The 14,029-nt window shown below is 35.5% G+C and overlaps 1 protein-coding gene across 3 annotated transcripts in view; it reads left to right on the top strand.

The window, feature by feature from the left end:
• Positions 1-14,029, top strand: part of LOC107583514 (ankyrin-3-like) — a 58,720-nt gene that overhangs the window by 3,155 nt on the left and 41,536 nt on the right. For all 3 annotated transcript variants that reach the window (XM_016269743.1, XM_016269742.1, XM_016269744.1), the window contains exons 7-15: positions 236-334; positions 1,970-2,068; positions 3,142-3,339; positions 3,434-3,532; positions 3,644-3,742; positions 3,836-3,934; positions 7,232-7,327; positions 8,088-8,160; positions 8,505-8,543. In XM_016269743.1, the coding sequence (XP_016125229.1) occupies positions 236-334; positions 1,970-2,068; positions 3,142-3,339; positions 3,434-3,532; positions 3,644-3,742; positions 3,836-3,934; positions 7,232-7,327; positions 8,088-8,160; positions 8,505-8,543 (901 nt within the window). The remainder of the gene's footprint in view (positions 1-235; positions 335-1,969; positions 2,069-3,141; positions 3,340-3,433; positions 3,533-3,643; positions 3,743-3,835; positions 3,935-7,231; positions 7,328-8,087; positions 8,161-8,504; positions 8,544-14,029) is intronic.

The raw sequence follows: 14,029 nt of genomic DNA, 5'->3' as shown, positions 1-14,029 counted from the left end.
TAGTAATAATATTTCACAATGTTACTGTTTTTACTGTATTTTTGATTAAATGAATAAAGAGACAAAGTGAACATTAGAGACTTCTGTCAAAAACATTTTCTGGACTCTACTATATGTGGTTTGTGTGCATAGTGCTTTATTCTCCTTATTCTGTCATAATGAAAATAGCATAAATATGCATCTTTTCATTTTTTTGTTCTCTCTCCTTCTTTCATTACCACATATACATCCACAGAAAGGATTCACTCCCCTGCACGTGGCTGCAAAGTATGGGCAGTTGGAAGTAGCGAATCTTTTGCTGCAGAAGAAAGCTGTGCCGGATGCAGCAGGAAAGGTTGGTGAACAAATGCAAACATTATGCACACAATAACATGCACAAGCACATCTAAAAATATGCCCATTTATGCATAGTGGTTTACATTTCTATACATAACACAGCTTGGTCCTGTCCCAAAATTTGATGTGTTCGTGTGGTGTCCCATTTGTCATTATGATTCAAAAGTAAGAAAAAAATAAATAAAATAGGGCATTGGTAAAACATTTACTATAATGTAATGAAATACTTGTGTCTACTTACAAAAAATGGTCAGAGAACATTATTTTATATATAAGAGCTATTTTTGAATGGCCTTCAATGAAGAAACCTGATTTTATAGCCAGATGGTGTAGTTACTACATCGACCAGCAGGGGCTAACTGGGCCAAGCTAACCAGCCAAACCATGACGCCTTTAGACCACAAGGGCCAAGGGCGTCATTTGGGACAGGACCTTCATTTGTCTTCGTCTGTTCATCTGTGTCAGCCTTTCCCCAAATGGTTCCTCCTCACTATTCTTGCACTACACAGTATGACTGTCATAACTAGCTTTATTGAGAGATATTTACAGAGCTGACAAATTTAGCTGATTTTCCTGTGTCATTAAGTCAGCTGTGTTGTCATGAGGGTCTGGTTTGCTTAACATAGATTATGCTTTTTAATAAGTACAACAGTGCAGATATGAAAATACAACACAGAAGCTTAAAGGAGTAGGTTACCCCAAAATTAAATTTTTGCTGAAAATGTACATACCCTCAGACCTTTTGGCAAAAGATTTCGAGAAATTTAGCATTAGATCTCTTGTTCCCTGTGGATCCTCTGCAGTGAATGGGTGCCGTCAGAATTAGAGTCCAAACAACTGATAAATACATCATAATAATCTATAATTAATCCACACGACTACAGTCCATCAGTTAATGCCTTGTGAAGTGAAAAGCTTCATGATTGTAAGAAACAAATCCATCAAGGCATCTTTTAACTTAAATTTTTTGCTTAAGGTTAAATATGAGTCATTATGGATTATAGACTCATATTTTGTCCAGAAGCAAGGGTCTAAAGTTAAAATGTTTTAATGATGGATTTGTTACTTACAAACACGCAGCTTTTTTGCTTAACAAGACTATTAACATCAATTAATTGATGGACTGGAGTTGTGTGGATTATTGTGATGTTTTTATCAGCTGTTTGGACTCTCATTCTGACGGCACCCATTCACTGCAGAGGATCCATTGGTGAGCAAGTGATGATTAATGCTAAAAAAACACATCTACATCTTGGATGATCTGAGGGTGAGTAAATTTTCATAAAATAAATTTTTGGGTGAACTATTCCTTTTAATCTGTGTTAAGGAAAGACACACTCATCCCGTGAAAGTGTTTTTTCATGTCATACTATGTGTGAACTAGTGAACTGCTAGCTTAATGTTGTTTGCTGGGATTTCTTCCCTCTAACTTTAACATGGTGTGTTTGTGTGTATGTGTGCGTGCGTGTGTGTGTACACCTACCATGTGCACACTCATGTACTGTATGTGCTGACATACATGCATGCGTCCTGTGTTTTTGTGTATGTGTGTGTATGCATGCTGGTGTTTGTGATCGTGCTGGGGTCTGTGTGTGTGTGTGTGATCGTGCTTGGGTCTGTGTGTATATTATAGACTGGGTTAACACCGCTGCATGTGGCTGCTCACTATGATAATCAGAGAGTGGCTCTGTTACTGCTGGACCAGGGAGCATCTCCTCATTCTGCTGCAAAGGTACACACACTCTCCAACCCATCGAGGCTGGGTTGCTGGATTAACCCTTTCGTGCTGTTTGCCATTGAAATCTAGTGAAGCTATTATTGACCCTACACAATCACATCTCAAGAGCCACAATGTGCTTGTTTGTGACTTTGTTGCCATGTACAAATCACATCTGTGGAGGAAGTCTTAGGCTGAAAAGTTGATGTTAAATTGCAGGAAATCTGATAAGAAAATTAAACTAAATTAACTCAAATTGACACACAACAGCACAGAAGAGTTGTTAAACAGGCTGTATTCTAACAATGTGCTCTGCAAAAATCATTTTATAATCATTTTTATTTTGTGGTCCAGTAAACAATGAATAAAAACATGAAAAGTTTACCTGAGAATCAACATTTTTAAAGAATGTGTCTTGCATAAAGTATGTTTTTCTTACCCTATTTTCAAATATTTTTATTCTTATTTTAATCAAATCTCACTTAATTTCGTTTGGAGTTCGTAAATGGACATGGTAATGGGGAAAAATGTGATTTGATCGCAAAAGTTTTCTGAGGGGGGTTTTATTAGTTTTCCCCCCGATGATTTAGCCTTTTATTTAGATAGGCCTGTGTACAGCAAATACAAAAACACTGAAATACAATTTTTCATGCAATCTCATATTTTTTTCCATCATTATGTCCTGTTAGCGACTGCATGTTTGATTAATGTTAAAAAAAATCTCAGGTAAATTGATCTTGTTTTAGCATTTTTAGATGTTTTTATATAAAACAAGACAAAAAGATGGATTAAGTATATGATTTTGCAGTTCCAAAATTCATGGCTTTCATTCTCCCAGAGATATCTAGAGTATCTAGACTGATATTAAAGTAGTCATCATGGTAACAGGCTAGGAATTTGAGGGGAGTGAAGTGCTTGGTTGCTTTTTACAGTCTCTGTTTAGCTAAATTTGAGAAATCCTGATTGGTTTGTGTACTCAAGAAAAGTACTATGAAAAAAAGAAGAAAAGATTGTTGCATGCCTGCATAGTATTTCTATTTTAAAAAATTCTGTATCTTTGCATCTTGTTTCTCTCTCATTCGCTCTAGAATGGCTACACACCTCTTCATATCGCAGCTAAGAAGAATCAGTTGGAGATTGGGACAACATTGCTGGAATATGGGGCGGAGTGTAACACAGTGACCCGTCAGGGCATCAGCCCCCTCCACCTCGCTGCACAGGAGGGCAGTGTGGACCTCGTGTCCCTGCTGCTCACCAAACAGGCTAATGTTAATATGGGCAATAAGGTAAACATACTTACACATGCATATTACGCATACACACAGCACACGGTTGAGAATAAGTATTAGTTTGACTCACAGTGTGTGTTTGTTAAAACAGAACGGTCTCACGCCTCTGCACATGGCTGCACAGGATGACAGGTCAGGCGTTGTTGAAGTGCTGTTGAACCAAGGAGCAGAAATTGATGCCCAAACCAAGGTCAGGGTTCAGGTTTTGTGGCGTTTCCATAGATTACAGGTTCATTGTGGACTGTACAACATGTCTGTATCAGTGTCTGATATTCTCTTGCTTGTCATATTCTCCTAACAGAGTGGTTACACTCCGTTGCATGTGGCTTGCCACTATGGCAACATAAAGATGGCCAACTTCCTGTTAGAGAATCAGGCCAAGCCTAATGCTAAAACAAAGGTGAGTCTGTTTGTAGCTTGTCAAAAGATATTTAGAGATATTATCTTGTTTTGCATGTAAATTGACTCTCTTTCTCTGTCATTCTGTGCATAGAACGGTTATACACCTCTACACCAAGCAGCGCAGCAAGGCCACACCCACATCATTAATATGCTACTTCAATATGGAGCTTCGCCCAATGAGCTCACAGTGGTGAGTACTGAGGCATGCTGGGAATATCTGCTTCACCAAGCTGTTAACCTTGGTCAGCAGTGTACTGTAGCACACACTCACATATACACACATACACTACTGTTCAAAAGTTTGGGGTGAGTATGTTTTTTTTAATAATACTTTTCTTAAAGGGGTCCTATTATGCTTTTTCACTTTTTGAATTTTAGTCAGTGTGTCGTGTGTATGTTTGGGCATAAAAAAGATCTTCAAACGTACAAATCTCAAAGTCCACTCCAAAGGGAGATATTTCGTTTTTCCTTTTCAAGAACTACAACGAACGGCTCGTTTGGACTACAGCGTTTGTTTTCCGGGTTTTGTGATATTACAAAGTGGCCCATTAGAATATCATTAAAATAATTCCCGCCTACGGAAATTCTAATGGTTGGGGGGTGGGAGGGGGCAAGGTTGTGGTTAGAACGCTTGGTTGAGTGCATCAGACAAGACGACGACGAAGAAGTGCTGCTGTAGCCTCAAGTTTTTGCAAGTAGTTACACATGCACCTGAATAATTATGTATGTAAATATGTATGTTACAATTATGAAAACGTTTTTATAATAAATTGCTGACAGTACAATACTGGACAATGATGTAATCTGCAGAATTTACACCAATTATGAGACTACAGTGTTTCCCATACATTGAGTGTGGGTGTCTTCAGAAAAATTGATGTAATTTTCATTTAATCTTGCATGTAATGTCTGATAAAGCAATGTTTTTTTTTGAGCGGAGCGCTGCTTTATGTACAGCCGTTACCGAGGAAACCTTGATCTCTATCACTCCAACAGCGCCTGCATATATATATGTGCCGCCTGGAAAACACTGGACTATGGTATAAATAAATTCAGCTGTATAACAGTTTCACTGCAATTCATGTTATAATGTTAGAATTAAATAACAATAAAAATAATACATATGCACTTATCTGTACATAGTAAATACAGTTATTTTTAAGTGGTTGTTGACCTAAAACGATCTAAAACGTGATTTAGCCACAAAAAAACCCCCAAGAACAATAACGTTACCACTCTAATATGTCTTGCAATATCCGTGCGTGCAAAGGTTCTGCGCGATCCTCTTGTTCAATATTCTCTGGGTCTGAATCTGGCTCAAATTGATATGGCAATATTGACGCCATCCTTAACTAAACCGGAGCAGACGGAACTTGCTGCTTTGGCAAGGGGCGGGGCAGTACTGAAACACCGTCTAATAAGCTGTTCGCCAATCACAAAGCACTGGGACAGCTAACCAATCACATCACATTTCGTTTTTCGGAAGGCGGGCGCCTTCATCAAACCCGGACCTAATGGAGCCGTTTGTGCCAGGATGGGGAGAAAGGTATTGTAATAATGTAAATTATGTAAATGATAATGAGTTTTTCGAACCACCAAGCATGAGAGCATGCTCTAGTACACCCCCAAAACAAATTCAAGACATTGTAAAAGAGCATAATAGGACCCCTTTAAACTAGGATGCATTAAATTAATCAAAAGTCACAGTAAAGGCATTTACAGTAGCGTACCTTTAATATAAACACAAATATCACTCTTTTATGCTTATAATACCTACATTTACATATGCTACATATAAAATGCCTCATATATAGATGTAAAGTCTTTGTTTTGCGTTTGTGTGTGGCAGAATGGGAACACAGCTCTCTCCATCGCTCGATCGCTCGACTACATCTCCGTAGTGGACACGCTGAGAGGAGTTACAGATGAAAACCTCACTGCCACGGTAACATATTCAGATATTCAGCCCATCTGCACATCCTGACCTACTTCCATCAACATCCTCTCCCCTCAATGTCCAAAGTTACCATAGAAATTAATACCAGGCAATTTGTATTGTATGCAATTTGCATTCTGAATCAAATCCACACCAACCAGCCACATCATGCTAATCACTTCTGAGCAAAAAATTTAATTCTTACATTATTTCTTAACTTCATTTTAAAACTGTAAGCCATGCTATGTTTTTTTTTAAAATTACACTTCAAATTGAATTTTGAATATACTATGTTTCAAGTGTTATTGGATATTTAGTCATTCAGTTTTTTTTCTATTAAGATTAGTTTTGCAATCATCTAATGCCAAAGTTAAAGTTAACCTTTATAAACAGAAATAATTCATTAACACATTCTAAATTACTGAGCATCTAAAATTATTGATTTTAGTTTTTTACTGTTATATTTTTAATGTATTTGTTTAATATTAATGTTATAATATAATTTTAATTATTAAATTTATATTTATAATATAATATTATAATATAATTTAACATTCCTATATATTTATATAATATATTGGTTATCAGAACTAACATAAAAGTAATTATCGGCTTATCGATATAAGCCAGAATTTTTACATCTGTATTATGTCATTGATTTTAAAAACAAGTTGTATTATGTCATAAAAACTCATATTTTGCATATTTTCCATTTTTGACCAGCCTGTAACTGAGAAACACAAGATCAATGTCCCGGAGACCATGAATGAGTTCCTCGACATGTCTGATGATGAAGGTAAAGCTAAGTGCTGGTCTAAAATCACTCACTCACACACATACACACACACACAGTTTCACTCTTTCTTTGTGAACTATATTGGTGTATACTGCTGTGAAGAACTCTTTACAGAACTCTCTGGTGTGACCCTTTGCACACTGAGTCAGTGAGGCAGTTGTTAAAATATTATTTAAATTTGTCTTGCATCCAGCGGTATATTCAAATGTAGTTATTTTGACAGCTTCCCCACTAGCTTGCACCATGATCGCCATCCTTAACTAAACCGGAGCAGACGGAACTTGCTGCTTTGGCAAGGGGCGGGGCAGTACTGAAACACCGTCTAATAAGCTGTTCGCCAATCACAAAGCACTGGGACAGCTAACCAATCACATCACATTTCGTTTTCCGGAAGGCGGGCCTTCATCAAACCCGGAACTAATCGAGCCGTTTGTGCCAGGATGGGGAGAAAGGTATTGTAATAATGTAAATTATGTAAATGATAATGAGTTTTTCGAACCACCAAGCATGAGAGCATGCTCTAGTACACCCCCAAAACAAATTCAAGACATTGTAAAAGAGCATAATAGGACCCCTTTAAACTAGGATGCATTAAATTAATCAAAAGTCACAGTAAAGGCATTTACAGTAGCGTACCTTTAATATAAACACAAATATCACTCTTTTATGCTTATAATACCTACATTTACATATGCTACATATAAAATGCCTCATATATAGATGTAAAGTCTTTGTTTTGCGTTTGTGTGTGGCAGAATGGGAACACAGCTCTCTCCATCGCTCGACGACTGGGGTACATCTCCGTAGTGGACACGCTGAGAGGAGTTACAGATGAAAACCTCACTGCCACGGTAACATATTCAGCCTGCGCCACCATCTGCACATCCTGACCTACTTCCATCAACATCCTCTCCCCTCAATGTCCAAAGTTACCATAGAAATTAATACCAGGCAATTTGTATTGTATGCAATTTGCATTCTGAATCAAATCCACACCAACCAGCCACATCATGCTAATCACTTCTGAGCAAAAAATTTAATTCTTACATTATTTCTTAACTTCATTTTAAAACTGTAAGCCATGCTATGTTTTTTTTTAAAATTACACTTCAAATTGAATTTTGAATATACTATGTTTCAAGTGTTATTGGATATTTAGTCATTCAGTTTTTTTTCTATTAAGATTAGTTTTGCAATCATCTAATGCCAAAGTTAAAGTTAACCTTTATAAACAGAAATAATTCATTAACACATTCTAAATTACTGAGCATCTAAAATTATTGATTTTAGTTTTTTACTGTTATATTTTTAATGTATTTGTTTAATATTAATGTTATAATATAATTTTAATTATTAAATTTATATTTATAATATAATATTATAATATAATTTAACATTCCTATATATTTATATAATATATTGGTTATCAGAACTAACATAAAAGTAATTATCGGCTTATCGATATAAGCCAGAATTTTTACATCTGTATTATGTCATTGATTTTAAAAACAAGTTGTATTATGTCATATTATGAATATAATTATCAATTGTATGCTATTTATTTTCATGGAACTCAAACTCATATTTTGCATATTTTCCATTTTTGACCAGCCTGTAACTGAGAAACACAAGATCAATGTCCCGGAGACCATGAATGAGTTCCTCGACATGTCTGATGATGAAGGTAAAGCTGACTAAGCACACACACACACACACACACAGTTTCACTCTTTCTTGGTTAACTATATTGGTTTATACTAATGTAAAGATCTCTTTACTCTGCTGTCACCATTTGCACACTGAGTTAGTGAGGCAGTTGTTAAAATATTATTTATATTTTATATTCAAATTGTTATTTTGACAGCTGTCCACTAGCTTGCACCATGATCACTGGGCTAACACTATCTGCCTTCATTATTCTGTATGTGTGTGTGTGTGTGAGAGAGAGAGAGAGAGAAAGAGAGAGAGAGAGAGAGAGAGAGAGCGCGTGCACATTTAACCTATTGCTGTGTACTGTATGTTTGACAGCTATGAAAAATCATGAAGCTCAGGCTGATGGGGAAGAAGGTACAAACTTCTGCAGTTCTGTTTTTTCCTCCCCTTTATAATGATCCCTCGCTTCACGCACACACTCACTCGGCTTAGATGCGTTCCTCTCGCCTGGCTTTGCAGTGCGCTGTGTGTGTTTCGTCTGTATGCACATAACCAGAGTGTGATTGCTGTGATTTCCTGTCTAAGCCAACTTGACACTCACACACACAGTTTTTTTCATAGTTATAAAAACATATTTACAAATGCTCACACATAGAAACACAATAACAGATGCCCACAAAATCCTGTATGTGACTCATACAGTTGCCTGGGATACAGTGAAGCTGGTGTCAGGAGGAGAAGAAAACACTCCACGTGTTGACTATGATGCCAAACTCTCTCTCTTGTCTCCTGGTGCAATGCTGAAATATTCATGAGCTTGATGTCCCTCATTGTACTCCTCTCCATGGTTACTTGGAGGGATGAGGGTATATGGTTACCGTGTGTGTCAGCAGATACGCTCACAATGCCGCAGGTGACACTGACTTGGCCCACAGGAGTCACCCCTCTACCTGAGAGCGAGAGAGACATGCAAAATGGAGAGGGATAGAGACATAGTCTTGGAATATGACAAAGCTGTAAAAAGTCTAGTGTTGAAACTGCTGTCTTAGCAGTGCTGAGAGGTAAAGTGTGCATTAGTGCATGTGTGTGTGTGTGTGTGTGTGTATTAACAGCAGACGCCTATAATAGATCCATAGGTTATCCTGGAAGTTATCTGTGTAATCCCATTAAGCTGTGCATGTAGGTCTTATGTCGGTCAGAAGCAATAAACACTGCACCTTTGATCCCCGATCTGATTTTGTAACTCATACAGCTGTTAGTTGTCATATTATGGTGGAGTCTACTTACATTTATTGTTTTTATATTGCGCTTATTATATTTGCTATACCCTAAACCTAGTCCTTCCTTGCAGAAACTTTTTGCATTTCTAGATTTTAATTAAGATGATTACATGTGCAGTGTTCCTAGACTTTCTAACCAGTGTTATTTTAGTATTATTTATATATAATACATTTTTAAAAATAATTTTGATTAATATTTTTATATTAATCTTTTATTTATTTATTTTTATATATTAATATTTTTATGTTTTATGCTTACATTTATTTATTTATTTTTATATATTAATATTTTTATGTTTTATGCTTACATTTATTTATTTATTTTTATATATTAATATTTTTATGTTTTATGCTTACATTTATTTATTTATTTTTATATATTAATATTTTTATGTTTTATGCTTACATTTTAATTTTAGGTACATTTTTGTTAATTTATTAGCTTTTGTTGTTTTAAAATATTACTATTTAGCTTTAATTTATCTTTATTTCCATTTTAGCCTTAGTTTAGTTTTAGATTTTATTAGTAATTTTTGTGTTTTACCTTAAACTTATATTTCAGATAGTTTACCAAGGCAACATTTCCATGACTTTACCAGTTGTTTGTAATGACTGGATAGTGATAATTTAAACTTTTAAATAAAATCATAATTATTGAAAAGCTTAGCTTTTTAAATTGCATATATAATTTTACTGACATAAATATAACATTTATATTGACAATAGAAATTGTAACTTTTTTATTTTATTTTTCCTTTATTTATTTTTTTCCAATTATGTATTAAAATTGTTTTTACATGATTATTCCAGGTCTGGAAATTACACTTTTAAAATTTTGGGGCTGTGGGAACCCTGTATTTAATCTCTTTATTACGTTTTTATTATTTTATCATTTTATCACAGCCAGTTTAATGTCTTAATGGTGATATTTCATGTATTAAATATCAAAGCCTGATGCGTCCCACAAACGTCCAAGAGCACAGTGCCTAGTTCAGCAAATTACACACATGGTTAAAAGGAGATGTTGCGTGCATGCACTGTAAGTACAGTACTTAGAAGGGGTGAACTTCCTTACAGTTATGTAATGTTCTTTAGCACTTTGTAATGAGTTTCATGAATGTTCTATAGTGACTCTGAGTGTGAGTGTCTGAGGAGACCTTGACATTAGCTGATAAAAGACAACATTTATCTGTTTAAAGAACTATCCACATACACACACTTGTCTTATGATGCTATATTAGAGGGGACACCGTTTTTTTATAATTTAGATTCAACCCTTACACAGACTCAGCGAGAAATGTTATTTTTGTATTTTGTATACACAAATTCTTTATTAATATTATAAATTTAATTTATATTTTCAGTTTTCATTTTAGTATTAGCAATTTTGTTATATGCCTTTGTTTTATTAGTTGTCAGAGTCTGTTAGTTGCCAAAGAAGCACTTTAAATTTTGTTTAGATTATGTTTTGTTAACAATAACAACACTGGCACAGACATGTTAACTTTGTAAGATTCAGGCATGGATTTCAACCTGAAGGCCTGAAAGTAGGGGTTGTCAACACCTATGATTAGATATAATGTAAAGCATAACACGATTCAGATAAGAGCATTTCAAATAGTGAAGAAAGTGGTCCACACAAGTCAGTTATCAACAGGTTTCTTTGTATTTGTGAGGAGATTGTTAAAAATATTTGACCCTCAGAAGTACAGACAAACCAGAACACGCATATATTAGAAAAGTGCTTGCAGTGACTCCCTTCATTCTCTTGAGAGAACTATGTTGACAGTACTTGGTGTCTTCTTACCACCTTGCACTTGCTGCTAGACCTGCAAAATCTTTAGCAACACACACACACACACACACACACACGTTGGGGCTGCTCTGTTTCTGCGCGCGCGCGAGGCTGGATTGGAAAGAGAGCAGAGCTCCCCTGACATGTGAGAGTGCAGCTTTGGTAGATCCTCCTTCGCTTGACCCAGGCTGCCTTTATTTTAGGCGAATGAACGGATGTAAATCTCGCACATACGCATGTACATCCAGTGCTACGAGAGTTCTGGTCGACTCGGGACGACCGACTCTCACATGAGCACCCCGAATAGAGTCCTCATCATCAGTCTTTTTCTCGGAGGATACAGTTTGTAACTCATACAGCTGTTAGTTGTCATATTATGGTGGAGTCTACTTACATTTATTGTTTTTATATTGCGCTTATTATATTTGCTATACCCTAAACCTAGTCCTTCCTTGCAGAAACTTTTTGCATTTCTAGATTTTAATTAAGATGATTACATGTGCAGTGTTCCTAGACTTTCTAACCAGTGTTATTTTAGTATTATTTATATATAATACATTTTTAAAAATAATTTTGATTAATATTTTTATATTAATCTTTTATTTATTTATTTATTTTTATATATTAATATTTTTATGTTTTATGCTTACATTTATTTATTTATTTTTATATATTAATATTTTTATGTTTTATGCTTACATTTTAATTTTAGGTACATTTTTGTTAATTTATTAGCTTTTGTTGTTTTAAAATATTACTATTTAGCTTTAATTTATCTTTATTTCCATTTTAGCCTTAGTTTAGTTTTAGATTTTATTAGTAATTTTTGTGTTTTACCTTAAACTTATATTTCAGATAGTTTACCAAGGCAACATTTCCATGACTTTACCAGTTGTTTGTAATGACTGGATAGTGATAATTTAAACTTTTAAATAAAATCATAATTATTGAAAAGCTTAGCTTTTTAAATTGCATATATAATTTTACTGACATAAATATAACATTTATATTGACAATAGAAATTGTAACTTTTTTATTTTATTTTTCCTTTATTTATTTTTTTCCAATTATGTATTAAAATTGTTTTTACATGATTATTCCAGGTCTGGAAATTACACTTTTAAAATTTTGGGGCTGTGGGAACCCTGTATTTAATCTCTTTATTACGTTTTTATTATTTTATCATTTTATCACAGCCAGTTTAATGTCTTAATGGTGATATTTCATGTATTAAATATCAAAGCCTGATGCGTCCCACAAACGTCCAAGAGCACAGTGCCTAGTTCAGCAAATTACACACATGGTTAAAAGGAGATGTTGCGTGCATGCACTGTAAGTACAGTACTTAGAAGGGGTGAACTTCCTTACAGTTATGTAATGTTCTTTAGCACTTTGTAATGAGTTTCATGAATGTTCTATAGTGACTCTGAGTGTGAGTGTCTGAGGAGACCTTGACATTAGCTGATAAAAGACAACATTTATCTGTTTAAAGAACTATCCACATACACACACTTGTCTTATGATGCTATATTAGAGGGGACACCGTTTTTTTATAATTTAGATTCAACCCTTACACAGACTCAGCGAGAAATGTTATTTTTGTATTTTGTATACACAAATTCTTTATTAATATTATAAATTTAATTTATATTTTCAGTTTTCATTTTAGTATTAGCAATTTTGTTATATGCCTTTGTTTTATTAGTTGTCAGAGTCTGTTAGTTGCCAAAGAAGCACTTTAAATTTTGTTTAGATTATGTTTTGTTAACAATAACAACACTGGCACAGACATGTTAACTTTGTAAGATTCAGGCATGGATTTCAACCTGAAGGCCTGAAAGTAGGGGTTGTCAACACCTATGATTAGATATAATGTAAAGCATAACACGATTCAGATAAGAGCATTTCAAATAGTGAAGAAAGTGGTCCACACAAGTCAGTTATCAACAGGTTTCTTTGTATTTGTGAGGAGATTGTTAAAAATATTTGACCCTCAGAAGTACAGACAAACCAGAACACGCATATATTAGAAAAGTGCTTGCAGTGACTCCCTTCATTCTCTTGAGAGAACTATGTTGACAGTACTTGGTGTCTTCTTACCACCTTGCACTTGCTGCTAGACCTGCAAAATCTTTAGCAACACACACACACACACACACACACGTTGGGGCTGCTCTGTTTCTGCGCGCGCGCGAGGCTGGATTGGAAAGAGAGCAGAGCTCCCCTGACATGTGAGAGTGCAGCTTTGGTAGATCCTCCTTCGCTTGACCCAGGCTGCCTTTATTTTAGGCGAATGAACGGATGTAAATCTCGCACATACGCATGTACATCCAGTGCTACGAGAGTTCTGGTCGACTCGGGACGACCGACTCTCACATGAGCACCCCGAATAGAGTCCTCATCATCAGTCTTTTTCTCGGAGGATACAGGCTTCATCTGAGAGCTGAACAAATAATCGGAGAAATACTCTAATAACGGATATATATATATATATCTTTGTTGGAGTGGGATATGGCAGCGCTTTTATGTGAGTGTTGATAGGACTGTCGCTGTGTCAGAATACTGCGGTGTTTTGGGTCTCTGCTGCATGCAGCGTTTACCGGCTGGACGCTGCTCGGATATATTATTTAAATATACACTTTTGAAACTCAGAATGGCGTCAAATAGAGTGTCTTCTGTTTTTAGACAGGGTGATCTATTAGTCTTTGTCATGACTGTTCGTTGTCATTAAGTCGTTAATTCGGTACCGGAGTAGAAAGGTATTAGCGAGCCGGTTAGGGAAACGGAGGAGTTCAGTAGCGGGAGGGGAGGGGCTGCAGCACGGA

The sequence above is a fragment of the Sinocyclocheilus grahami genome, unplaced genomic scaffold, assembly GCF_001515645.1.
Source record: "Sinocyclocheilus grahami isolate Dianchi unplaced genomic scaffold, SAMN03320097.WGS_v1.1 scaffold54.1, whole genome shotgun sequence".
NCBI lineage: Eukaryota > Metazoa > Chordata > Actinopteri > Cypriniformes > Cyprinidae > Sinocyclocheilus > Sinocyclocheilus grahami.
Note: the sequence above shows the minus strand (reverse complement) of the source record. Positions and strands in the feature narration are given on the sequence as shown.